The sequence below is a fragment of the Monodon monoceros genome, unplaced genomic scaffold (genome assembly GCF_005190385.1).
Source record: "Monodon monoceros isolate NGI ecotype Baffin Bay Population unplaced genomic scaffold, NGI_Narwhal_1 Super_Scaffold_12, whole genome shotgun sequence".
Classification (NCBI taxonomy): Eukaryota; Metazoa; Chordata; class Mammalia; order Artiodactyla; family Monodontidae; genus Monodon; species Monodon monoceros.
In genome coordinates, this window is record NW_021703768.1 from 92,104,783 (window position 1) to 92,131,311 (window position 26,529).

Sequence of the window (26,529 nt, forward strand, 5' to 3'; positions counted from 1 at the left end):
CTAAGGCCATGTTTACTATTTTATCTTTTGCAGAATTAGTATTGTTGGCCTTTTCCCCCCATTTTTCTAAAGCAGCCTATAAGATTGCAGGAATACAAGAGGAACCAATGATTAGGCATCAAGGGTTAGTCGAGAAGATACTGTTCAATGTATTGAGCTAGAAAAAGTGGATCCTGCCTGTTCAGAGCTTTGCTCTGAGGTCCATCTTTGAACAGGAAGGTTTAAAAATAAATGTATTTATTTAAAAATAAATTTTTTCTCCGATTGTGAAAGTAGTGTACTTCTTTATTCAGCAGATATTTATTTAGAGCCTCTATGTGCCAGAATCTGTTCTAGGTCAGGGGGATTTTGGTGAATAAAACAAAATCCCTGCTGTCATACTGTTTGCATTTGTGTTGTATATGTGTGCATGTGTGTTGGGGCATGTTTTAGATAGGGAAGAAAACAGTATTTGGAAGACTACCACTGGTATCATCTTAGGGTAGTCTTCCTTTTCTTTTTTAATGTGCAGATAAATTGCTTGATGTAAGACAATTGTTATTGTCTTAACCATCTATGTATGGTTGAAACCATATATATCAGGGGTCCCCAACCCCCAGGCCACGGACCAGCACCAGTCCGTGGCCTGTTGGGAACCGGGCCACAGAGCAGGTGAGTGGCGGGCGAGCGAGTGAAGCTTCATCTGCCGCTCCCCATCGCTTGCGTTATCACCTGAAGCACACACCCCGCCCCCAGTGGAAAAATTGTCGTCTTCCACGAAACCGGTCCCTGGTAGCAAAAAGGTTGGGGACCGCTGATATATATGATATATGATTCTATAACTCACTTTTTTTCAATTAACACAATATTATGAGTATTTTCTCATTCAATATCCTTTGACATAAATGTCTAATCCATTATAGGTGATAATGTATTCATTCCCCAGTTAATAGACATTTAGGATATTTATCTTGCTATTTTAACTAATGCTACAATGAGTATCTTTGCACCTCATCTTTACTCTCATTTGAATCATTTTATAGATTTATTTTTGAAATAAATGTTGAATAAATTTTGGCAAGTTTAAGTCCTGATCCAGACCGTCACCTGTATCGTTTCACCCATTGACAGAGAGCATAACATTTCTCTTTTTAACTTTGCAGGAGGCAAAAAAGATAGAAAAATCTTCCCCTTCACATGTTCGTTTTTACCTTTCATTTGTGCATGCTGAGCAGTCTGTTTTAACTTTAGCCCATTACTATTCTCGTGGCTGTGTTGCAAAGGCTTCCCAAGACTTCTGTTTTTGATCAAGTGATTGCAGCATACCAGGAAGTCAGTGTTGAAATACATTTTTTCTGGCATTAACTCTCAGTTCTCACCAGGCTAGTCCCAAACCGTGCATATTAAATATATCCCTACCTTGGAAATACCTCTTCTAGGGGAAAATTGAATAGTGACGGCATTAGAATCATAGACAGAATTATCTGGCCTGTTGTAATTTGTACTTTAAGGATTTAGTGTGTCATTGCTAATAGTGCCGAGAGTTGAGTGGAAATGGCATGCCCGGACTCTGTCTGAACTCTGTGTCTGAGTGGGCTTGTGTTTGCCGTTGGAAGTTTCGTCAGCTGGCACTTTGAGGGCAGCTTGATTAAAAGGATGGCCAGATCTGTGTAGCTCAGGGTATTCCTCGGCTGTAGAGTAGTTACATAGATTAAGAAAAGGGAGTTTTAAAAGCTGGTGGCTGAATATCACCTTGAGGGTTGAATAGTAATTAACTTTATTTTTAATACAAGAAAGTTACTTCATATGAGAACTGGAAAATGCTCACAATGTGGGTAAAGAGCAGTAATTATTTTATTGTCTCAAGACGATAGCTAGAGGGTACCAGAAAGAACTAACTAAACAGCCTGGAGAATAGCCTATAAAGTTAATCACATTGCAGAGGTACAAAAATGTAGACTCTTGGCTCTGGTCCTGTCTGGTAGCCATGCTTAATTCATCCAGAAAAGGTGAATGAATCAGCTTTTCTGGGTTGCTGAAGGGCTGTTATCTGCATAGGCAGGTAATATTTCAGAGATTTTTCAACAACAGTAAGAACTGTAGGACTTGGTAATACTACTACTATCTTGTACGTTTTTTAATTTGTGACTTTCCTAAAAATCCTGCAGAAGAGAAAATCGACTCTTAGAGAGGTTGTTTGATTTACCTAAAGTCATAGAACAGATACCAACTCTCCTGATTCTTAACCCAGTGAGTCATTTCTACTTCACCTTGAGGCCTATGGGCATGTGTGTCTACATCAATAATCCATTCCTGACAATTAGATATTCTACGTAGCAATACCAGCCAGGAGACTATTTCTTACAATTTTAAATAATAAAAATTAAAATGTATTACATGTCAATTTAAAACTCCATGCCAATTTCCTAAATATTAATACAGCAAGATGCCCCTGTATAAATAACAAATATATTGGATGTTAGATGCTAAAAACTAAATGCAAATAGTTCCTGCGCTCCAAATAGTTAATATAGTTGGTGGGAAACTATTGCTTTGTTTGAAGTAGTACATGGCACATCCCCTTGGACACTGCATTCTCTTCACAATGTCCACACAGAATTCCGATGTTCTGTCAAGAATGTAACTTTTCCTTTTCCTGTATATCATCTTGTCTAAATTGTTTTATTAAGTTTTAGGTGTGTGTGTATTAGCGTTACCTATATAAGCAACTGATGGAGGGATTTCCCTGGTGGTCCAGCGGTTAAGACTCTGCGCTTCCACTGCAGGGGGTGCGGGTTCCAGCCCTGGTTGGGGAACTAAGATCCCGCATGCTGTGTGTGTGGCTGGAAACAACAACAACAACAACAACAAATGATGGAAAACATGAATGTTTGGATACTAAAAACCACAGGGAAATGTCAACTAGAGAGATGGTCTCTAGGGTCTGCCTGTTAATAACCTGGCTGTAAGCAGAGGACATTAAAGCTAAAGCCAGTGAAAACTGCAGTCACACTTAGTTCCATACTTGGGGTTAATGCAAATGTGTAGTTCAGAAAACCAGGTTTCTCTGGCACATCTTCACAAGGATGGCTGGCCAAGTCCAGTGTGTGCTGGAGCAGAGTCACTGGGAAAACTAAAAGTAAACGTGGAGCTACACACACACACTAAAGACTGAGGATATTTCAAGGAACTGGCTTCATTTAAGAGCTTGGGCCTGTAACAGAAGGTCTTGCTTGCCACTGTGTGTCTGTGCGGGCTCACTGGAGTTTTGGGTGGTTGCACACACAGCTGTAGTGAGACTACGAGATGGCCAGTCTGAATCTTTGCCCTTCCCCTGCCTACTGCCATGCTTTCCCATCCTTTGCTTTCCTAACTCTGAACATCCCATTTTCAGTAAATGAGTTTTGGAGTCTGTCGCACGTAAGGGGTGGGAGAAGTGAAGAGAGGGCTGGCTTGAAATCATAACTTGGAGATTGTGGCAGTGAATTGCATTTGGCTGAATTCTCTGATATGGAAAGCAGGCAACCTTTGGGGAATACATAGAGAAAATTTTGTCTGTAGCTGTTAATAGTCACTGATTCTACTTATTATTTTATGTTGTTTTCTAACATAGTTTGGCTTGAATATTTACATTTTAAAATACATTGTTTTTTTATAAATTACTTTCACTTTTTTTTTTCTTTATATTCCAGTTAGAAAACTATTTTTTTTTTTTTTTTGTAATTGTGTATGTAAGTATGTCATGACTTTGAATTTCATTTCAGGTAGTAAAAGGAGAGGTAAGAACAAAATAATTGTTTAAAAAGGGTGTATGTTGGTCCTGGGATTTGATTTTACCTGGTTTAAAGCTCTAATGAGGTAGCTTGTTACTGTTTCACGGATGTTGGTAGAAGACACAGTATTCTTGGGAGAGGGACAGAGCCTTACTATGCTAGATGCTCAAAGTGTTTCTTATTTTCTTACAAAATCTGTATGAGGTATATTTTTAAAATTTTCTTTTTATATATATATATATATTTTATAGAATCAAAACAGACTTAAGCAATTAAGTAACTTGCACAAGGTTTTCCCAGCTAGTAAGAAGATTGGAACCAGTTTTTCTGAGCCCAGTTCTCTTACCTCTATATACTGTAGTATACAATTCTTAGTCCGCAGTTTGTTGGGTGGAGAGATCTGTGTATATCTTTAGATCAAGATTTTAAATTTTGTGTATTTTGCTTTGTATTCTTACTGATTTCTAGTTCTTTGATATATCAATTTCTGATGGAAATGTTAAAAATCGATTGTGGATTTTGTCCATTTATCTATATAATTCTGACTTTCAAGTTTATACATTTCAAAGCTATATTTGGAAGTGATATATAATTATAAACTACATAATTATAAAAATTAAAATCTATATAATTGTAAATATAAAAAATACAATGCTATATATATTTACGTATTTCAAAGATATATAGGTTCAGGCAAATTGTTCTCCTTGACAAACTGCTTTCCTTCTTTATCACTGTTTACTTATTTTGCCTTATGTTTATGTACTATTAATATTACTATAATATGTGAGCTAATTTGAGAGTTGGTATTTGTCAGATACATCTTTTTTCATCTCCTTATTTTCAGTGTTCCTAATTGGTTTTATCTCTGGTGTGTTTCTTATCAGAAGCATATAGCCATAGTTTGGTTTTTTAAAATCCAGTCTGGTAACCCCTGTCTTTTGAAAGCTTGCCCCCCGACCCTAATCTGTTTAGAACCTGCATTTTGTTTTGTATTTTGAGTGTCATAGAAGTTCAAAGTGTAATGGAAATTTCTCAGAGCCAACGTGGTACTGCTGGGGTGAGCTTTGGGCACAAATGTGTGCATTTTAACTCAAGCTCTCTGTCATTAGTAGTAGCCCCTTAGCAGGTTTGCATCTCTAGAGCAAACTTAAAAGACCATGTTAGAAAGGAACGTAGCTTCTTGATTATTTGAATACATTCTTTGGTTTGGAGTAAAAGGACTGTAGAATTAAATATATATATGGCATAAGAAGTTGAAAGGATTTTACTTTAAGGAGGAGAAGTAAAAACTACAGAATTGGAATCTCAAGAAATGACTCCTGTTTTTTATAGAGTCACCTATGCTGTGTGGAATACAATATAGTTAGAAGCTTTTAAGCTGAAAGAACACAGTATGCTGTTTATCAAACATTCTAGGGAAATGAGCATATCATTCTGAATGTTCCCTTTTTTGCTCATTCATTATATTATAGAGGAATAAATTGCTTGGACAACTTAAAGTGCTGAGTTGTTTATCATTTGAATAAACAGTAAAGGTTTTTCAAAGTAAACATAGTGTGACAATTCTTGTTGTGTAAGTTTTTAGGGTAGAACTCTTGTCAATTTTTCATCTCAATAGCAAAGTAGAGCCATAAAGAAAGAGTTAGGGATAATATCTACATTCAAGGTGAAAGATGATGAACAGCTGACTGTAAAGATTCCTTGAAGGCTAAGATCTACCCAAAACTGAGATCCCACTAAGGGAAGAATTCAAGAATGGCCAGGATATTTTCTTCTATAACAGGATGAATAAAGGTGACAAACTTACTGAGGTAAGCCTGTTGAGAACAAGCCTCATAGATACCTACGTGGACAGGGTTTACACACACAGATAAATACTATTTTTTTAATTGATTAAGAGTTATAATTAATAAAAGTCTCTCGTAACTGTCAACTAAAAAGTGGTCCAAGTTAGGAAGGAAGTTAAGCTGCTGGACTTGGTGTGTTTTGCCTTTCTTTGTCAGTCTCAGCTTTTCCTTACTAGGTCATTATTTGTCATGTTTTTTCCATCTAAGAAAAGTGCACCTGTATCCTGCAGGAAACACTGGAAATGCTGTGGGGGCAAATAGCAGAGGCAGTGCCATCCCCAGAGTGGTAGTGGCAGCGTGTGTTGTCAGATGCCGCTGCCCTCTGTCACCATGCTGCCTCTCCTCTGTGCAGTGTGGCTTCCTGTTGTGGTGCATGGCTCCCAGCCCGGCCAACGGAGCGGACCTGCTCTACGCGCGCATCATCCGTCCTTTCTTCCTGAAGCACGAGTCGCAGGTAGACAACATGGTGAATGACTTGAAGGACAAAGCCAAAGAGACTGCAGATGCCATCTCTAAAGAAGGTATGGCTCGGGGACAGCTGATTCAGCGTGTGAGAGGACATGGGATATACTGAGCCCACGTAACAAGCTTCCTCACTTTGTGTCCTATAACCTTTCCTCAGCCGTGTGCCAGGGCTAGTCCGGGATTTCTTTCCCAAGACTTTGCCTGTTGCCTTTACTTTTCCCGACATTCTTCTGCCATGTCACATAAAACACATCATTCGGTCAGCACTTTAGGAAAAATGACTTTCCTTTGGTGGGTAGAGATTTCAGAGAGTCATCTGTATTTATACACAAGTGCCATCTCTTTAATTCATTTCAGGTTGAACCACTTAATATGCTGTTCACACTGCTTTTGTTAGAGGGCCAAGAGAATGCCCTCTCAGCTCTCCTGATCCTTTCATTCAAATACCTATTTGTTGAGGTGCTTAATATGTGCCAAGCATGTTCATAGCACTGGGCATGAACCAGGGAGCCAGACAGACCAATGGACCATAGTGAACTCTTGAAGGTTACAATCTTGTTGAGAGAAAGGGAGAGACGATACCGTTGAAAAGCAAGTTATATGGCATACTTAGCAGATGATACAGAGAAAAATTAAGCAGATAGAAAGACAGGGAGTGCCAGGGGCTGAAGGGAAGGTTACAATTTCAAATAGAGTGATGTAGCAAATCCTGTACTGAGTCAAAGTTGAAAGTGCTAAGGGTAGGAACCATGGGGAAGAAAGCTCCAGATAGGAGAAACGGCATGTGCAAAAGCCGGGAGCGGGCAGAGTATGATTGGTAGGGGGTGATCTGGAGGGAGAGTTGAAGGAGACAAGGTCAGAGAGGCTGCGGAGTGGAGCTGGAAGAGGACAGATCATATAATGCCCTCCAGGCTGTTGTAAGGGCTTTGGCTTTTATTCTGTGTGAGATGGGCGTGAGCTGGGGTGCCACTGGAGAACTGTGAGCAAAGGAGCAATATGATCCGTCCTCTGTTGGAACAGGTTTATGTTGGCCACTGTATTAAGAATAGACTGAAGGGGGACAAGAAGGAAATCAGGAGACCAGTTAAAAGGTTATTGCAGTGATCTGGCTGAAGATGGTGGTGGTGGCTTGTTTGTAGTGGTAGCAGTAGGAGGTAAGAAGTCAGATCCTTGATATGTTTTGGAGTTAGAACCAGTAGGACTTGCTTATGGATCAGGCATGGAGTATGAGAGAGGAGTCAAGGACGAGGCCAAGTTTTTTTTAGCCTGAACACATGGAAGGATAGAATTGCCACTGAGCTGGGGAAGACTGGGTGTTAACAGGTGTAGAGGGGAAAATAAGGAATTTAGTTCTGGACATAACTTTGTGTCTACTGGGTACATGGAGAAGTCAGCACAGCCAGGTGGATATGGATGTTGAGAGTTCAGGAGACAGGATAGGGCTAGGGATAGAAATTTGGGGGAGGAGGGTTACCCACATAAGGACAGTATAATAAGCATGAGACTGGATGAGGTCACAAGGGAGTGAGTGTAGTTAGAAAAGAGGAAGTCTGAGGCCTGGGCCCTGTGGCCACCAATATTTAGAGATCGAAGAAATGAGAAGCAACCAAAAAAGCAGACTGATAAGGACTGGCCAGTTGAGCAAGCAAGAAAACTTGAGACTGTGGTATCCTTGGGGCCAAGTGAAGACACTGTTTCAAAGAGGAGGGAGGGGTCTGTGGTCACACGGTGCAGACGGGTCAAGGAGGATAAAGGCCGAAAACTGACTCTTGGATTTAGTAGTGAGGAAGGCACTAGTCGTCTTGACAAAACAGAGTTTGTGGGGTGGTGAGAGCAAAATCCTGATCAGAATGGATTTTATGGGAGGAAGGGCATGAGAGAACATAGATTAGTCTTTTGAGAAGTTTCCCGCAGAGAGGAGTAGAAGAATGGGGCTGTAACTGGAGGAAGGTACTAGGGTCCTGAGGATGTTTTTTTCTTTTTCTTAAGGTAGAAGAAACAAAGTAGGTTTGAAAATTAATAGGAATGATCCAGTAGAGAGCAAAAAAATGATAGGAGTGAGAAGGTGAATTGCTGGAGCTCTGTCCTGGAATAGACCAGAGGGGACAGGGTCTAGAGTACAAATAGAGGGATCGGTCGTAGGAGCAGGAACAGTTTAGAATCATAGGGGGGGAATCAGTGTTGATGGGTGAAGATGCTGGTAACTGAGCGTATGTGATGGTGAGAGCTTACAGAAGTGATTTTCTCATCACTCATCTCATCAAATTCCTCAGTAAACTAAGAAGGTCAACTGAGAGAGGGTGGGGAAGGAGGTGATAGAAAGGGGAGATGGTATGAAATAGTTACTTAGGACGAGGGTCAGCAAGCTTTTTCCGTAACGGGTCAGATAATAAATACTTCAGCTTTTGCTGGCCATCAGGTCTCTGTGGCATCTACTCAGCCCTGCCATTGTAGCTTCACGCAACACGCAGCCAGAGGTGACACGGTGACCAGTGCGTGTGACTGTAATGTGCTGGCCGCTCTAAGACAGGGGCGAGTGGATGGACTAGGACAGTGTCGTGTGATCGCCAGGGGGCATTAGAGGCTCATGGGAGGTTTGTGTTCCTGACTTATAGTGAGGCCGCGTAGTCTGCTTGTGTCTTCTTTTCCAGCCACATTTCCAGCTGTGTGGGTGCAGCTGTGGGATAGATGGAGAGCTGCGTCCGGGTTGACTTGGTTAAGTGGGAGCTCTGAAGGGGGATCTAATGAGTGGTTCATGTTTGATGGCGGAGGAGGGAAGTGAGGACAAAAGGGAAGTGAGGAACAGTGAAAGGGGTGATAGAATCGATGGCTTATACAACCAGGTGGTGGGGGAAGAACAACTCGGAGTCAGGAAAATAGAGGGAGCGGGCTGCAAAGGTAGGAGGTGATGGTGGAGTGGGACACTCGGCGCTGAGACCGGAGAGGGGCAGCCATTACTGGTTGTGACAGTGAGGACGTGAGGTAGGCTGGAGCAGGTAGGGTGGAATGTCAGGGTTATTGGAGGGGAGGAACCAAGAGGCCAGGATACTGGAAGAATATCGTAATCACTGATAATTTAAGAGTAGTGCTAGAGAGTGATATTAAGTTTGGGGTTAAAATCTTAAAGAAATGAGGCAGCACAGCCCAAGGGCCAGCAGGCTGGAAAAAGAAGGGCTGGTGGGAAAGATAATCTGATGACATGAGATTCTGAACATGGCCCTGAAGAACAAAGGACGCTTTCTGGACCTCCAGACCCAGTAGTACCAGGGTCATGGAAGGAAAAAACAGCCTACACTTGAGAAAGCAGTGTCCTTAGGGGACAGCCACGTTTCTGTAAAAGCAACAAGGTGAAGGAAACATTCAGAGAAATGGATGAGGATAGAGGAGATCTCGCTAATGATGGGACTTAAATTCCAGAGGGCACAGTAAGGGTTTTAAAAAGTGGAGAATGGGCATAGAATTAGAGAATTAAAAAAAAAAAAGTTCTACAATAATGAGAAAGTGGGAGACAAGAGGTGACCTGGCCCCTGAGGAAGGAAGATCCCCCAGATGGTCCCCCGGCAGCTGTGTGTCCCCGCAGTGGTGTGCTCTCCCCCCACCCCCCCAACAGGCCGTTCTCTCCCGACGCCCGCTCCTGGGCACATGGCTCCAGTCTCCTTCAGAACGTTTTTTAGTTTCCTCACATCCTCCCGCTTTGGGATCGCCAGTTCCTTTTTAAGAGATTTCTTAACTGTTCCTCCTTGCTCTTAGCCTAACCAGCAACCTCTGGTGATGTCATTTCTGTCTAATTTGCCCACATTTCTTAGTCTTTGATTCTCTCAGATCTCAGTACTCTGAAATCCGATTTTACTTTGATACACTCCTAAACACAGGTGTGAGAATGAAAATAAGTTAAGAGGAATTTAGGTGCTGACACATTTTAGACTTTTTCTCCCAGTTTCTGGATTCTCCAAAAAGGACATTTTTGCAAAAGGCTAGTTAAGAGAGAAGCTGCAGTTTCTGTGTAAACTTCGTTCAGCAATTTTAATTGAGTGAAGGGAGAGCAGCTGTCAGGCAGCTGGTGAACAAGGAGGGCCTCCTTGGCTGGCATTCCCCTTGGGGCTCCATCAAGAACAGCTGCAGTTTGTGGAATCTCAGGAGGCCTGGAGGCTTCCAGAACACGTCCCCCTGCCCCATCATGCATATCACACTCATTCTTACAGCACATTTCAAGCCACTTGGTAATTAGGCAGGGTAGGTGGGGCTTAATCTCCCACAGATATAAGAATATTTTCCTGATGAATGTAGCTTCGTGCCATGAACTTGAAGACTTACAGCAAACTTCCCATCATACAAGGAAATGGTGGCACAACGATAAAACATAAACATGCATATAAGTATTCCGTCATTTCTTGATTCGGGGAATGATGATTTTCTCTGATTTTTGTCACCAAGGCATAGACAGCCGACCCTGTTGTCATCAGATTGAGACATAGTGAAATTGTACAGGTGAGCACTCAGACACAAAGGAGAATTTCTTGAATGTACAGGGGACACTATATGCTCAAGGAATCTCTACTTCTTGTGATACTTAAAGGAGGACAGAGGGCAATGGCTTAGGTGACAGTCACTACAAGGGGGCTAGGCCAGACGATCTTCAGTAACTCTGCTCAAGTACCCAGGATTTGTCCTTGAAGAGGTCTCTTGTCCATTTCCGGGAAACTCTCCTAGCCCTGCCCACAAACCTTGGTATGTTCTCATCTGAGCATGAGTCATCCAAGTTGTTAATCTAGTAGCTACATTAGGCACAGAACCCCATTGCAAATAGCTCTGATGCAATTTTCTTTCCTCCTAACAGCCAAGAAAGCTGCTGTGAATTTACTGGGTGAGGAAAAGAAGAGCACCTAATTCACTGACTGGATGAAACCTTCCTGCCCTCTCTGCACCTTCCTTTTAGAGCTTCATGTTATATTAGGAACTGTGGTATAATCATTTTAATAATGTTGCCTTGGAAACATTTTTGATATATTAAAAAAAAGGAATGTGTAAGTTTTTTTGCTTACTTTTACTGTCTATATACACAGGGAACATTTAAATTTAATGCAATGGGCAGTGTCCAAGTTTTTGGAAAGTACAGTTTGCCTCTGGGTAGGAAAAGACACATGTCACCATCCTGCAGGAAATATAAACTTAAAATTATATATCCTACAGGCTTTGTACTTCAGTGGGCTGTCTCTGCATGCATTTTCTCTGTACTTTTAGGATACTCTATAACGGTCTACTTCATGTAATGTACAATTTTGTATTAAATGTTTTTAATGTATTTGTGCATACACACGCATAGGGAAATGTTACTGTCTGTGCGTAATGCTCATGGGGAGCTCCTGCCAAAGGCTGAAGGTTCCACTGTGCTGGTGTGATCTGAATAATACTTTTAGAAAATTAATACACATGAGTAATGTTTCGAGTGAACAGTTAAGTGATAAATGAGGCTGAACTGGAGGCTGGCCTGGTGGTTTTCCTAACATTGTAGCAGCTGAATGCAAAAACGGCTTTGTAAAGCAGTCAGTTGAGTGATAAATGGGGAAGTGTACACACACACACATCACAGCTCCCAGTTCTGTAGAACTACTAATATTGTCTTGTAGCTTTTTAAAAATTGGCTGATAAGCTTTCAATCTGTCTGTTTTTAAGATGCTATAGTGGAAACCATCCCTGGTTTCACCTTCATAGCTGAATAATATGTTGGTTTAGTCTTGCTTCTTTTCCAGTCTTTTTAAAAGCAGTTAAGGAACCTCCAGAGGCTTGCCCACTTCTGATTACATGTACATTCTTGTTTTTATCATTAGCAACTACATGCTAATGATGACACCAGGCTCTAAGAGCAATTCTCGGAGAAGAAAGGAAGTATGATATAACCCATAATCCAGTTGGCAGTGGTTAAGACAAATGGCCTTCACCTTCTTTCCCTGGCCTTTAAGGTCAAACACCAGATGCTTCCCTAGTTTACAAATCAGAATCACTTGTAGTCCATTTACACGCCTTCATCTTTATGCTTTACTTTGATAAACTGCACACAACCTCATAGTTTAAGTACAGAACACAAAGTTAAAATTAATGTCACTAGCTTGATTAGCCACATAGCTTATAGGGACCTTGACAACTTGTCTGTACTACGGAATCTGAGCTTTGCACCAACCATACTGCTAGGATGCTTCTGAATTAGACTAAACTGACCAAAACAAGAGCATAACAAAACTAAAATTAAATATCCAGGCCTGTAAAATATTTCTTAAAGCAAATAAAGATGATTAGTTCCCTTTTAGATAATTAGGTAAGATCATAATGATGTCTCATGAAATCATTTCTCATGAAATATCAAAGATATCAAAAATAGGGGATAATATCACCCTAATATTATAATAATATGGATAATATCACACCCAATATTATAATATTTTTTGGGGGGGAATGTGATGATAAGGCATCTTATTAACCATACCTTAAAAAGTAAAAAACTTTTGGAAAGCAAACAGAATTACTTGTTATTGGAAGAAAATCAAGCCTTAGGTTAAAGATTTTAAAAAGTACCTCTAGGAGTATTTAAATCCCTTTCCCCATAAATAAACTATGCTTTTCTTGGTGACAGAAGAATGAAAATTAGCAACTTCTAGCTAATCAGAATATATAATCAGATTGTTAGTATACAAAATATGTAACTTTTAGTATACAAAGTATCAGGCAAGGTGGAGCATACAAGTTACTATTGCTCATAACTACTTACAGGCTAGTATCAGTTTTAAAACTACTATACTAAGAAAATTCTGAATGCAATTTTTTTTATCCCTATAGCTTTATCCTGCAGTGTATTCTGTAAGAAATTTTAGTTACTGTTTTTGGCAGTCAACGTGTACATATTAATGACAGGAGAACTTATGAGTGAGCAATTCTGTCTGTTTCGTTTTCACAAATAAGATATTGCCATGGCTAGAGTATTTGAAAAACTAATCGAGCCTGTGTCTAGCTATAAGACAAGCATTTGTTTATACATGAACACTATTTCGGGGATATGTAAAGGCAAAGAATTCCTACGACAATTCTTCTCCTACTTAAAAGCTTCTGATTGACAATTACTGCTACTCTGGGGAGTCTTCTACCTACAGCCTGAAGAACATAAGCATAGTCTTTAAATAAGTTACCAACTATCCTGAAGATGTGATACAGTAAATGAAAATGGATGTAAATAAAATTCCGTTATCTCATTGAGCTGTTTTAGTTCATTTTATCTGATGGGGCTTAAAAGACTTTCCCTAAAAACATACCAAAAAAAGTTTCTACCAGTAATTAGCATGAGATGGAGAGGAAACCTAAACTACTCTTGACCTTTGAAACAACACAGGTTTGAACTGCACGGGTCCATTTACATATGGAGTTTTTTCAATAAATACATACTACAGTACTACACGATCTGCGGTTGATTGAATATCCAGTTGCAAAACTGCAGCTCTGGAGAGCCGTTTGTTTGCAAAGTTATCACTGGATAGTTGACTGTGATAGTTGTCAGCTGTACTGCTTTCTACTGGCATAATGTATTACACACAGTCACATACAACTACTAGTTGGTGTTATTATTGCATGTAAGTATATTTTGATGTAGTAAACACATATGTGCCTCCAAATCACTCTACTTTAAGAGACCAAGAAAAGAACTTGGGATTTTATTAAAAATACCTACTTCTGGAGGGCGTACTTTGGTCAGCTTCATCTCCTGCATTTGCTTATTACATGTCTGTATGTCTAGAATCATGGTGTTTAGAGTAATAGATACAATTCACATCCTTAGCCATCAAATATTACAGTTCTATATAATACAGCAGGAGAAAGTAAATATATTTGAGAGTGACCTTATTTAAAAGTTTTTCTGGCTGCTTACTACAATATTAGCTTATAAAGTATCTTTGTAAACACACACCTCAGAGAACTAAGAGAAATAAAGAGGTTATTTGGTCAAATTAGTGGTTCTCAAACTTGTGTGCATCAGGATTTCTTGGTGGGGGTTGCGGGATCGGGAATTGGTAAAACAGATTGCTGGCCTCATCCCCAAAGTTCCTGATTCAGGAAGCCTGTGGTGGGGCTGAAAAATCTGCATTTCCAACAAGATCCGAGGTGATGCTAATGATCCAGGAATCACAATTTGACACAAAACCACTGGGCTAGATTAATGCTCTCTTTACACTTAGTATACAGAGGTTTTCAGGCCTGGGCTGTGCATTACAATCATCTGAGCAGCTTTCAAAAAATACTGGTATCTGCCTCCACTACCAGAAATTCTAACATTAACCTACTATACACCCAGGTGCCAGTATTTTAAAACTCTTCAGGTGATTCAAACATGCAGCCAGGGTTGAGAATGTGAAATAAGATTCGTATTTATGGCAAGACAAGAAAAATTTAAACATAAAAATTCTTCTCTGTCCTTTGGTCTCCCCTCTCCCCCCAGTGTGCACTGTGTACCCACATTATGCATTGACCAAAGCTCCCCCATTAGCAGGAATACCTGCTCAACCATAAATAGCAACATTCTCCTAGCATCAACAAGACAACTCCTTGAAAGATAACAGGCCTTCTTGAGCTTGTAAAGGTTCACATAACCCACCACGATGGCGCTTAGATCTGGATTATGAAAACTGTCAAGTACAAACACATCATTTAACATACAGCCCTGTCTTAAAAAAAACCATATATAAACTGTGTCTTGACTTCTAATGGGCAGAACAATTCTCAGAGCTTTCTGAGATGCTCTTCCCGGGTTTGAGGATGCTCAATCCTCAAATTTGGCTTGAATAAAATTTTCCCATTCTTTCTTAGATCAACTGATTAAATTTTTCGCCAACAAGAACTACTGGTAGAGACTACTAGTAAGGTCGAGAATCCCAAGGTCTGGAGAGTTTGTCTTAGCTCATCAGTTCACCTGGTGTGTTAGTTTCCTATTGTTGCTGTAACATGTCACAACAAATTCAGTGGCTTAAAACAACACAGATGTATTAGCTTACAGTTCTGAAGGTCAGACATCCAAGAGGTTTGCAGGGCTGCATTTCATCTGGAGGCTGTAGGGGAGAATCCACTTCCTTGCTGCTTTCAGCTTCTACATGCTGCCTGCACTCCTCGGTTTGTGGCTACTTGGTACTCTGACCTCTGCTTCCCTTTTATAAGCACCTTTGTGATTTACATTGGGCTCACCTGGATAATCCAGGATACTCTGCAGCTCAAGATCCTTAATCTCATATGCAAAGCCTTTTGTCATGTAAAGTAACATACTCACAGGTGGTTTTGTTTTTATTGTTTTTGTTTTTTTTCGCGGGGGCGGCCAGTGGTAGGGAGAGCGGTCCATTCTGCCTACCCCACCTAGTCTCTCTTTGGGTACAGAAATTTCATTATAGTTACCCTCAATACCAAAACAACTGTAAAGAGCATCTTAATGTTGGGAGGAAACTAAAAAAAAAAAAGGGTTTAGGGAAGAACTATTCATATCCAAGTAAAGACTGGAGGTTTATCCTCTGGAGATAGTAAGAGGATCTTTGGAGTAGGGGACACAGGCAGAGTTAAGGGAGGGAAGTTGTATTAAAAACAGGATTGAGCGACTAAATGCTGAGACCCATTAGCCCCACCCTGCCTTCTCCCACTAGGCTCCCAGATCTTTATCCTCCTGGAAGCTTCTTAGACTTCTCTCTGGGGAAGCACATCAGCCTAAGAGAAAACACCTCTGATCTTGGAAGTTTCCCCCAAAATGTCTCAGCCAGATATCCCTTTAGTGAAACTCACAGTCTGCAAGCCCTTCTTATATGCTCAGAACTTCCAATCAACTTTTTTGGTCTTTCACTCTTAAAAAAAAATTAAGGAAAGCCACTTAAACATGACAGGAATCTAAATAAAAACAATTAAAAAAAAAAGTGACTTGGAAGTAAAAGGATATAAACCATACCCTCTAAGAAAGAAGAAATTACATCCATGAAATAAGAATAGAATGCTAGAAAAAGGAAACATTTAGGTGACAAAAGAGCTTACAGAAGTTGAAAATAATAAGAAAAATGAAAAGTTCAATAGAAGGGTTGGAAGATAAAGCTGAGAAATTCTAGGAACTAGAACATAAAGACAAAGAAATGGAAATAAGAAAAAAAGATAAGAAAATTTTAGGACTTGCCCAGCAGGTCCAATATTTAAGTAAGGAATTCCAAGATCAGCTCTCCGGCTATAGGATGCCTAGATGCTCAGAGCCTGAGGCTGATGCCACCAGGACCCCGGGGGAAGAGGGGCTCTGTTCTCATCTTTCAATAAAGCTGTTGGTCTAATTTTTTTAAAAAAGCAATTCCAAGATCAGAAAGGGGAGAAAAATCAATGAAATTTTCAAGAAAATCTCCCAGAACTGAAGAACACAAGTCTCCATATTGAAAGGGCCCATTAGGTACCCAGTACAATAGACAAAAGGAGACCCACACAAAGCACACTATTGTGATATTTAAGAATACTGAGATCTGAGTTTCAGTAAGAAAAATGTGAGTCACAATATCATGAACTAGAATGGCTACAACAGAAGACCATGAAGCAATTCCCTTAGACTTCTGAAATGATTTCCAATTCTAGTTCTATACCCAGCCAAACAGTGTGAGGGTAGAATGATGACACTTTCAGATATGCAAGGTCTAAGAACATTTACCTCCTTTACATTTTTCCCAGGAAGATCCTGAAGATGGGCTACACAAAACAAAGAAGTAACTCAAGAAAGAATACATAACATGCCGAAATACAGGATATCCAAAAACAGCAAAGTAGTGAAGCGAGTCATACTCTGAATGATGGTGAAGAGAGAGACCTGAGTGAAGCTGTGCACTGGGTGGAAAGGGTAACTAGTAGAGATTAGAGCCAGGTGAAAGGCTCCAGAAGAGACTTCTTTAAAAAGATGAAATTAATGAACTACTTGGGCTTCCCTGGTGGTGCAGTAGTTAAGAATCTGCCTGCCAATGCAGGGGACACGGGTTCGAGCCCTGGTCTGGGAAGATCCCACATGCCACAGAGCAGCTAAGCCCATGCGCCACAACTACTGAGCCTGCGCTCTAGAGCCCGTGAGCCACAACTGCTGAGCCTGCTTGCCACAACAACTGAGCCCGCGCACCTAGAGCCCATGCTCCACAACAAGAGAAGCCACTGCAATGAGAAGCCTGCTTACCGCAACGAAGAGGATCCCCTGCTCGCAGCAACTAGAGAAAGCCCGCACACAGCAATGAAGACCCAACACAGCCAAAAATAAAAATAAATTTAAAGAAACAAAAAAAATAAACTATCTGATGTGAACAAACTATTTGTAAGGATGTTTTGACAACTGATAGTTTATGGCTGAGTTAGTGACAAATATTCAGAAAACTGAGCAAATAAAAGAAAAAAATTAGCCCCAAAGAAATAAAAAATAACCACAGCATACTCAAGAGTGTTTCTGGAGATCAGCTGGGGATCTTCCTAAATGCATTCAAATTCTGGGCTTGGGCCAGAGATTCTGCGTTTTTCACAAACTCCCAGGGGAGCCCAGTGCTGCTGGATCCCTGACCGTAATTTTGAACAGCAAAGGTACTACATGGTTCAGCTATGAATGGAGTATAGGATAATAATGTAAACTCTAAATAGTGATTAAAATTATAAAATACAGTGGTAGGAGGGAAGATGGGAAGGATGCATGCATGTGTTGGGGGTAAAGGAAGGAAAACGAAATCATCCTCCTCTACAGATGGAAGTTAATGCCTAAAATTGAAACTGTTAAAACTGGCTGGCTCTTTAAATTATGTACAATATTGATAGCAATAAAGTCCTTAAAAAAAAGGGCAAAGGATGTGAACATAATTCACTGAAATAAATACAAATGACATTTCAACATATGAATAAATGCTCAATTTTGCTCATTAGAGAAGAGTCTATTTTTCACTTGACTGGGAAAGAAGCAAAGTTAATTATTCACTGATTGCAGCAAGATGAAGAAACAGCAATATGTTACAGCAATAGTTGTGAAACCTTTTCTGACAATCCTACTGTCCCATGAGTAAAAGAATTTTAGATTCTAGTGATCTTTCTGTAACAAATCTTTTAAGTTGACCGCCCCAGTATCCACTCTCAACTACCCACTTCCTTGGCTGCCTCTACTATCAGGACTGAAAGGCTGTATTTCACTTTGTGCCAGAGTTCTTGACAATGAAACTTAAGTGAAAGTTGGCCAGGAGGGATTTTGAGAAATCTCTGGCTTTCCTTTTAACGGGGGACAGATGTGGAACTCTGATACAAGGTTGGGTCTGGTATCATCCCTTTTACAAGCTTGCAACAACTGTAAGGATGTTAGAAACATGCCATGGATAGTGGAGTAGAAAGGTATGAGGGCATCACTGAGCAACCGAACCAATACCTATAATAACCTTTGGGTTTCATGTTATTTGAAAAAATTTAATTCCTGCTTAAGTCCCTCATCGTTTTCTGTTACACAGCCAAACACATTCCTAAGTGATACACTTCCCCAAAGAGGGCTTCTCTGAATCATGTTTTGCAACCCTGTATTTATTTGTAAGTCTGACATATAAACTGCTGTACTATTATGTTCACTATAAAACATATTAACAACAGAAGTCATTAGAGAGAAAAAAACCTAAGTAACAATTCTAATACTTCTTCCTGCATACCAATGGATCATCTCATACAGCCTGGATGTATAACCCCTTTTAAAGTTCTGAAAGTCTGGCTTCGTTTATTCTGTAATCACTTGGAATTGTTTGATCTCAAGCAATAAAAACTTAAAGAAATGGGGATTTAAAGGAGGACATAAGGGGGCTCATAAGATTCACAGAAGAGCTATTGCAGGCCTCAGGAAGACAGGAATCAGGACAGCTCAAATTTGTAAACAATTCCCATCACCATTTGTACTTGTGTTTCTACTCCAGATTTAATATTTGTGAGAAATAATCCATTGGCCTGGCTTGGGTCATATCCTGTGGTCAGGATGCAGTCCTGTAATTAACTGCCCTTCCAGAAGCATATGGAGTCAGGGAAGGCAGTTCCCCAAGAGATGATCAGTAGACAAAAACATATGGCTGGATAAGGAGTCTCTTAAATTTTACACAAAATCACCACTTTTAGAACAGTGCTTTGGAATAAAGTTAGAATCACCAATCTAATTTTGTTTCTTGAAAAAATGTTTATGTCAAGGTGCTAAAGCATAGGTAATTTTAGAACTCCAAGTAAAATAATATTCTTAAGTCTACACAATAAGCAAATCTAAAGCTTAAACTCCAGGACTTTCCACATGCCAACAAACTAGTAATTGATTAAACAATTCAATTACAATAATTGAGTAGAAGAATATGATCTACAGAGTGAAGTCAGAAAGAGAAAAACAAATACACATTTATGCATATTTATGCATATATGTGGAATCTAGAAAAATGGTACAGATAAGATTCTGCTTATATGCAAAGCAGAAAGAAAGACACAGACATAGAGATCAAACATAGGGATACCACGAGGGAAGGGGGCGTGGGATGAACTGGGAGATTGGGACTGACATATATACACTACTATGTGTAAAACAGATAACTAATGAGATCCTACTGTATAGCACAGGGAACTCTACTTGGTGCTCTGTGGAGACCTAAATGGGAAGGAAATCTAAAAAAGAGGGGATATATGTATATGTATGGCTGATTCACTTTGCTGTACAGCAGAAACTGACACAGTAGTGTAAAGCAGCTATACTCCAAGTAAAAAGAAAAAAAAGAATATGATCTACAGACTGCCTGTTCATAGACCTCCAAAAGGATTTAACCACTTTCTTCTGGTTTTAGGCTCACACTACGCTTCCACTCCCCATTTTATTCTCTTTATCTCCTCTGCTGGCATTAACTAATTTGTAAGCAAAAGCTACAAAAGTCAGTTTGAAATTTATTACATTAACTTAAAAGAGGAACAAAATGTGTACTTCAAATCTTATTAAACTCATTTATCTGAAACATGTTTACACAGAGAACAGATATAGGATTTCAAGTAACTTACGGTAGAGTCCACTGTCCATTTAAAAAAACGATTCTTTCTTTCACAAAAACTGCATTAAAAGGCAAAAAGAAAAAATTTCTTTTATACTTCCTAAGAGCTGGATGCATATTTCTGATGTATATTTATTTCATTGTCAACTCTGATGCTGAAGCTGGGAGGCACAAATGTTCATAGTTCAGTTAAATGATGCAAACAGAAAGCTTCTGTTTCTCTCAGATACAAATGAGAAACCTCCATTCATGTCTCTTACAGTAGTACCACATCCTTGATTCTCATACCAGGTCACTTCTTCTTCTTTCCTTTCCCTTTTTTACTTCCCTCTCCTTGCTGAAGACTCTGGTCACCACCTCCGGTTTTTTGTGTCCTTGTTTTCAGTTTAGGTATCATTTCTGCAGCATACAACATTACTGACTTACCTAGGAACAAGAAGTTAGGCTTAGTGTATAATCTGAGAAATAAGACATAAAAGGTCATTAACTTGAAAATCATGAAGTTTAAGAAATCATCACCACATCAAGAAAATAAGAATTTAAAAAGAAAACATCAGGGCTTCCCTGGTGGCGCAGTGGTTGGGAGTCCACCTGCTGATGCAGGGGACACGGGTTCATGCCCCGGTCCGGGAAGATTCCACATGCCGCGGAGCGGCTGGGCCCGTGAGCCACGGCCGCTGAGCCTGCGTGTCCGCAGCCTGTGCTCCGCGACGGGAGAGGCCACAGCAGTGAGAGACCCGCGTACCAAAAAAAAAAAGAAAAAGAAAAAATCACATGACTATGAAGACAATGATTTTCTCAAGTGGGGACCTTTCCTGGAGAAAATGTATTAAGAACAATGCTGAAATATTTAAATGAACAAAATAAAAATTTAGAACACTTTATTTGAAATAAAAAATTTGATCTTGGTCCTAGGAATTGACTTGAAGATCAAAGGAAAATATATCTAAACATAACAAGCTGAAAACAGAGTCAGGATATCATTGTAACTTAAGCTAGGAAGCACAGGCCCTCTCAATCTTACAGCAAACGCCCATGTCATTAAGCTACAAAATATGTCACTCACACGCCCAAATGATTTATGCCCACGTGCCCCCTGCTCTGGGCACCAACCACCTCCTCCAGCTCCAGTGGCTGCTTTCAACACATCAGCCGCTCAGCTCTGTTTTTTACTTTCTTACCGTTTTCTTACTGGAAACAGGAAGCAACATCTTTTCAACTGCAGTTTTTACTTCTATGTTATTAACTAGTCAAAGCAAAAGGTTCATGGTTTTTGTTTTTGTTTTTTTTTGGTCTTTTGACTTGTAAGAAGTAGTAGGAAGATGCCAAAGAAAAGAAAAAATACACTGAATATACTACCTGTCATTCCCGAGTCAGACCCTTAAGTTTCTAGAAATATCTACCAATCCTGACAGGATTAATAACCAAATAATTATGTTAGAATAATAACCAGTTATTTTAATTCAATTAAAAACAATTCAGTTGTCACTTTGGGGTTACTGTGTCAAGAAAAAAATTAACAGCTCCATTTAAAAAACCTAGAACATATTTTTTACAAATAAAAAATTCAGAAAAGTAAAGAATTACATGTAAATAAATACTCATCTTCCCAATACACCGAGTTAATATATTGGAATACTGAAGTTTGTTTTGTTTGGTTCTCACTGTTTTTTAAGAAATAAAACACTAGAGCTAATGCTACAATCTACTCTGACCATCACACCCCTGACCACACTCCTCACTCCCTACTCGCCATTAGGTTAACTACTACCTTAAGACTTGGCGTTTTCTTCTAGTCCATTTCAAAAGTGTTTATATATATGTCAATAAACAATACTGCATATACATCAATAAACAGTAATATTTTGTATTTAAATGTATACCTAAGTGGCACCACATTATGCGTATCTCTTGTGTTTTTCGCTCAATATGGCTTTTTATTTTTAATTTTTTAAATTATTTATTTATTTATTTTGGCCACCCTGTGCAGCTTGTGCGATCTTAGTTCCCTGACTGGGGATTGAACCCCGGGCCCCTGGCAGTGAGAGCACAGAGTCCTAACCACTGGACCGCCAGGGAATTCCCTCAATATGGGTTTTTATTTTTTTATTTAATAATTTATTTATTTATATATTTTTTGGCAGCATTGGGTCTTAGTTGCTGCGCATGGGCTTTCTCTAGTTGCGGTTAGCGGGGTCTATTCTTTGTTGCAGTGCATGGGCTTCTCATTGCGGTGGCTTCTCTTGTTGCGGAGCGCGGGCTCTAGGCTCACGGGCTTCAGTAGTTGTGGCATGTGGGCTCAGCAGTTGTAGCTCACGGGCTCCAGAGCACAGGCTCAGTAGTTGTGGCGCACGGGCTTAGCTGCTCCACGGCATGTGGGATCTTCCCAGACCAGGGCTTGAACCCATGTCCCCTGCATTGGCAGGCGGATTCTTAACCACTGCGCCACCAGGGAAGCCCTCAATGTGGCTTTTTAAATTTATTGACAGAAATGAATAACAGACCTCAAGGGTCTCTAGGATCTGAAATAGCAGTAATGCGTGACCATTTAATAATTTCACATTCTTAACCTGGGAACAATGATGGGACTTCGAGAGGATTATAAAATGTTCACGCAACAATGTTTTTTTTTTGGAGAAATGATTAGTAGGTTTCATCACATTCTCAAAGGTCCTTAACTTAAAAGAAGTTAAAAGCACTGTTTACCTCTCTGCATCTGCAGCAGCCCTTTTTCTAAATTAATCTATAGAATGCAAATTACGTTTTTGACCTGTCAAAAGGTCAGTTTTAGAACATTTTTGACAGTGTAGAGGAGTAACCTATCCCAAACTTAATTCATTCATTAAAAAAAACTTACGTGATGGAAATTGTACAAGACAGAGGCTGCCATCTTCCTGTTTGAGCTGGACCCGGACCCTGCCCCTGTACTGAAGATCACGATTCCATTCTCTAGAGTACATTTTATTTTTCTAACATAAAGAAATAAATAAAAACAGGCTTTAAGAAAGTTATTATGTCAATGAGATGAGTATGGAAAATAGTGAACAAAGAACCATATCATACCTCAAGAAATACATTAAGTCCAACTGCTGAGCATACATCTTGAATCTCTGTAGCTGTAGGATTTTCAACAGCCTGAAAAGTTAAAAACAAAAACACTAAATAGCTCAGCTTTAAGTGGATATTGCTACATTGTTGTATAAATCATTTCAAATATCTGATCAAAACACATACCAAAATCCTAGGTTTCCTTTTTTTTTTTTTTTAGGTACAGTTGTTTCGATTGTAATTTTTAAATTCCTGGGACTCACACTGATTCATACTTGTGTATCCACCTCCCTTCCAAGAGAACATAAACTTCACAGGGTTAATACTGGTTTAACAACTATTACAGATGCAACCATTTCCTCCCTCCCTCCTTTCTTTCTTTCTGTCTGTATTTACTCTTTAGTGTCCATACTCAGCAAATTATAAGGTATAACAACCTTATGTTCAGAATAGACAAAGCTTAGTATGGCTAATGGAGATTCCATTGCTTAATGAGGAGTAGTGTTTGTCCTGATCACCAAGTACCCTTTCTGGCTCCTCCAGAAGCTCTCAGAATTCTGTAGTCATTATTGGTACACTTTGATGGACACATCTGTCTATTAAATAAATATATGCTAGGAACTGTCTTTGCCACAAGGGTCTTTTTTCAAGAAGTCTACATAATACAGATGCAACCACTTTAGAAAACTGTTTGGCAGTATCTACTAAAGTTAAATATATGCATTTTTTATGGCCATGCAATTCCACTGCTATAGGTATGTTATCGAGGAAAAATACAAAATAGACAATCTCAAGAATGTTCACAGTAGCACTATTTTTAATAGCCCCAAACTAGAAACAACCCAACTATCCATCAATAGTAGGCTGGATTGTGGTATATACACACAATGCAGTACTACAGAGCAGTGGCTTTCAGCAAGGTAATTTTGCCCCCTGACATTCAGCAATGCTAGGAGACATTTTTGATCATCACAACTAGGGTTGGGTAGGGCACTGGCTTCTGGTGGGTAGAAGCCAAGGATGCTGCTAAACCCCACACAGCACAGCACAGCACAGCCTCTGCAACCATGAATCATCTGGCTCAAAACGCTGGTGGTGCTGCTGTCGGGAAACACTACAACAGAGCAATGAAATTCAACAAACTACACTCACAAATGCAGGGTATAAGCACTCGTAAGCTGAAACCTCATAAGCTTCATGTTCATTGAAATCAGACAGACATAAAAGTACATAGTGTGTAATGCCACTGAAACAAAATAAGAAACAAGCAACAGTAATCTATGGTATCGGAAGTCAGGGCAGGGGTCATCCTTTGTAGTGAGTGTATGTGGAAGGAACAGAGACTGGGAAGGGACATAAAGCAATCTTCCTGAGTGCTGGTAACGTGTTCTTTTTAAAATCTGGGTGCTTGGTTACCCATGCGTACTCATTTTATGAAATTTAATCAAAATAAACACGTAAGATTTACGTATGTTTCCGTATGTATGCTATAAATCAATAAAGCTAAAAACAATTCAATCATTCTCCAAATTATCTTGAGATCTTGCTTCCAGAGGCCTCTGTCAATGTGGCTTGATGTTAGGCATTATTCTGAATCAGTGCTTTGGCGTCTTCTCTTTTACCCTGTAGCAGCAAAGCAGACTTTCCTCTACACATTTAAGCAGTAGAATGAGAGATATTAAATAACACAAAAATAATGTACTGCTTCAGGCCAAGTTCCTTAAATCCATCATCAGATTACAAAATGTAAATTAATCTTAAAAAAATAGACTATAACGTTAATTTTGAAAATGAAAAGCTACAAAGACCCCCTTCACTTGGCACTAGGCACTTTCTAAACTTAAGCCACCAGGCCAACTAAGAACACGGGTTTTCCTACTGAAACAGCACAAGGCAGAAATCATCTCTTTTAAAACTATAAACACGTACTTTTAAAAAGTATTAATTTTAAAGTAACTTTACCCCTCTCAAAAAGAAGACGATGACGATGATAATGGACATAAAACTGTAAAACTCAACATATGTGAATTTTCTGCAAGTCTTGTTTAAAAACACAGCTGCATTCTGTATATCATATTGTACAATGCCAGAATTTTGGTTTCCTTTATTAAGGGAAAGAGTGTCATAACCTTAAGTTTAAAAAAACAAAAACGTGCAAACCCTACAACACTCCACCCTCAACTTCTTTCAAACACAGGCTCATGAAGAACCGCTTAAAAAATTCTTTCAGTTATGAATCAGTGCTCTCCTGCATCACCATTATTAATGAAAGCACCCCAATTGTTGGCTGCCGTTCTCCTCATGCCCCAAACAATGCAGTAAAGTAAAGGCAGCCTTTGTGGCCCTGACAATACAACCTCCCCAGGCCCTCAAAGACAGAAGTATCAGCCCGCTTACCTTACTTATGGGGATTCGCCGCCCCTCCGCTATGGTCTTCTTGTTATTTAAATAAGCAGGATAGATACAAATGAACCTGCCACAGGAAAAGCCCAGCTGGTATCACTCGAGAAATATTTCCAAAAGTTCATTCATTCTTTCTTTCACCATCATCGTCATCAGGATTGCCGGCACACCTATACTATTATGTGCTTAACTTTTTTTCTTTAAATTGCCTCCCCTCTACTTAAAAAAAGAACTTTAACTTAGATGGAAAAAAACATCACTTGCTAGAGGGAGGGAGGGAGAGAGGGAGGGAGGGAGGAAGGAAGCAACGCCCTAACTGTTCAGTTAGATACAGGTGCCTGTCAAAAGCTTCTGATGGCGGGGCCTGCTCTCTTATACAGAAACTACGGAGTCTCAGGTATTAAAGGCTTGAAAGAACTCAAACGAGCCTTTCCGAACGCACCAACAACTGAAAGAACAGATTTTTCACATTGTGATTACTTAACGTCATGTCCACGTAGCACCCAAAGTCCTCTGTCTCACGTACAGGTAAACACTGAGCTAGGTAAAGTTGGGATCTAGGGACCTGCGAACAGCCCTGGCGCAGCCGGCCTCAGGGAGGAACGGGCGCCGGAGGACAGGCCCGGAGCCCGGGGCTGGGGCTGAGCTCCCACGGCGAGCCTTCCTCAGGGCTGGGGAAGTCTGCGCAACACCCGCGGGCTCGCCGCAAGCCCCTTCTTCTCTCCGGACTCACCTGTCCTGGTCTGCCGGGGACCGCGCAGCGGCGCAAGCCATCTTCACCCAGCCCCCAGGCCGAACTTGCAAGAAAAACCCAGCCTGAATTCCGCTCGGAGATCTCCCAGACCACCCCATTTCCGGCGGAAGTCCTGCCCACCGAAGCGCTTTTGCGTCCGCCGTTTTTCACCGTCGGTTTGTTCCGGCACCTGTCGCTCGGCGTCAGGGTCTCTAGTTTCTGACGTGGCG

At 40.1% G+C, this 26,529-nt stretch overlaps 2 protein-coding genes across 3 annotated transcripts in view; one reads left to right on the forward strand and one right to left on the reverse strand.

Moving 5' to 3' along the window:
- REEP5 (receptor accessory protein 5) overlaps positions 1-13,312 on the forward strand; it is a 43,445-nt gene extending 30,133 nt beyond the window's left edge. Inside the window, exons 4-5 of the mRNA XM_029218093.1 lie at positions 5,955-6,123; positions 10,905-13,312. Coding sequence (XP_029073926.1) covers positions 5,955-6,123; positions 10,905-10,954 — 219 coding nt within the window. The 3' untranslated portion in view covers positions 10,955-13,312. The remainder of the gene's footprint in view (positions 1-5,954; positions 6,124-10,904) is intronic.
- Positions 13,313-18,635: 5,323 nt separating this feature from the next.
- On the reverse strand, positions 18,636-26,529 carry SRP19 (signal recognition particle 19). 2 transcript variants are annotated; one of them, XM_029219053.1, is made up of 5 exons: positions 26,300-26,529; positions 25,561-25,636; positions 23,179-23,250; positions 22,973-23,084; positions 20,003-20,541 (listed from the first exon to the last, which is right to left on the reverse strand). In XM_029219053.1, exons 1-5 carry the CDS (start codon positions 26,416-26,418, stop codon positions 20,408-20,410), a joined length of 513 nt encoding a protein of 170 aa, XP_029074886.1. In that variant the 5' UTR covers positions 26,419-26,529; the 3' UTR covers positions 20,003-20,407. The 2 variants fall into 2 exon arrangements, with proteins under 2 accessions (XP_029074887.1, XP_029074886.1); XM_029219054.1 differs by lacking the exon at positions 25,561-25,636 and having other exon boundaries at positions 18,636-20,541; positions 26,300-26,401.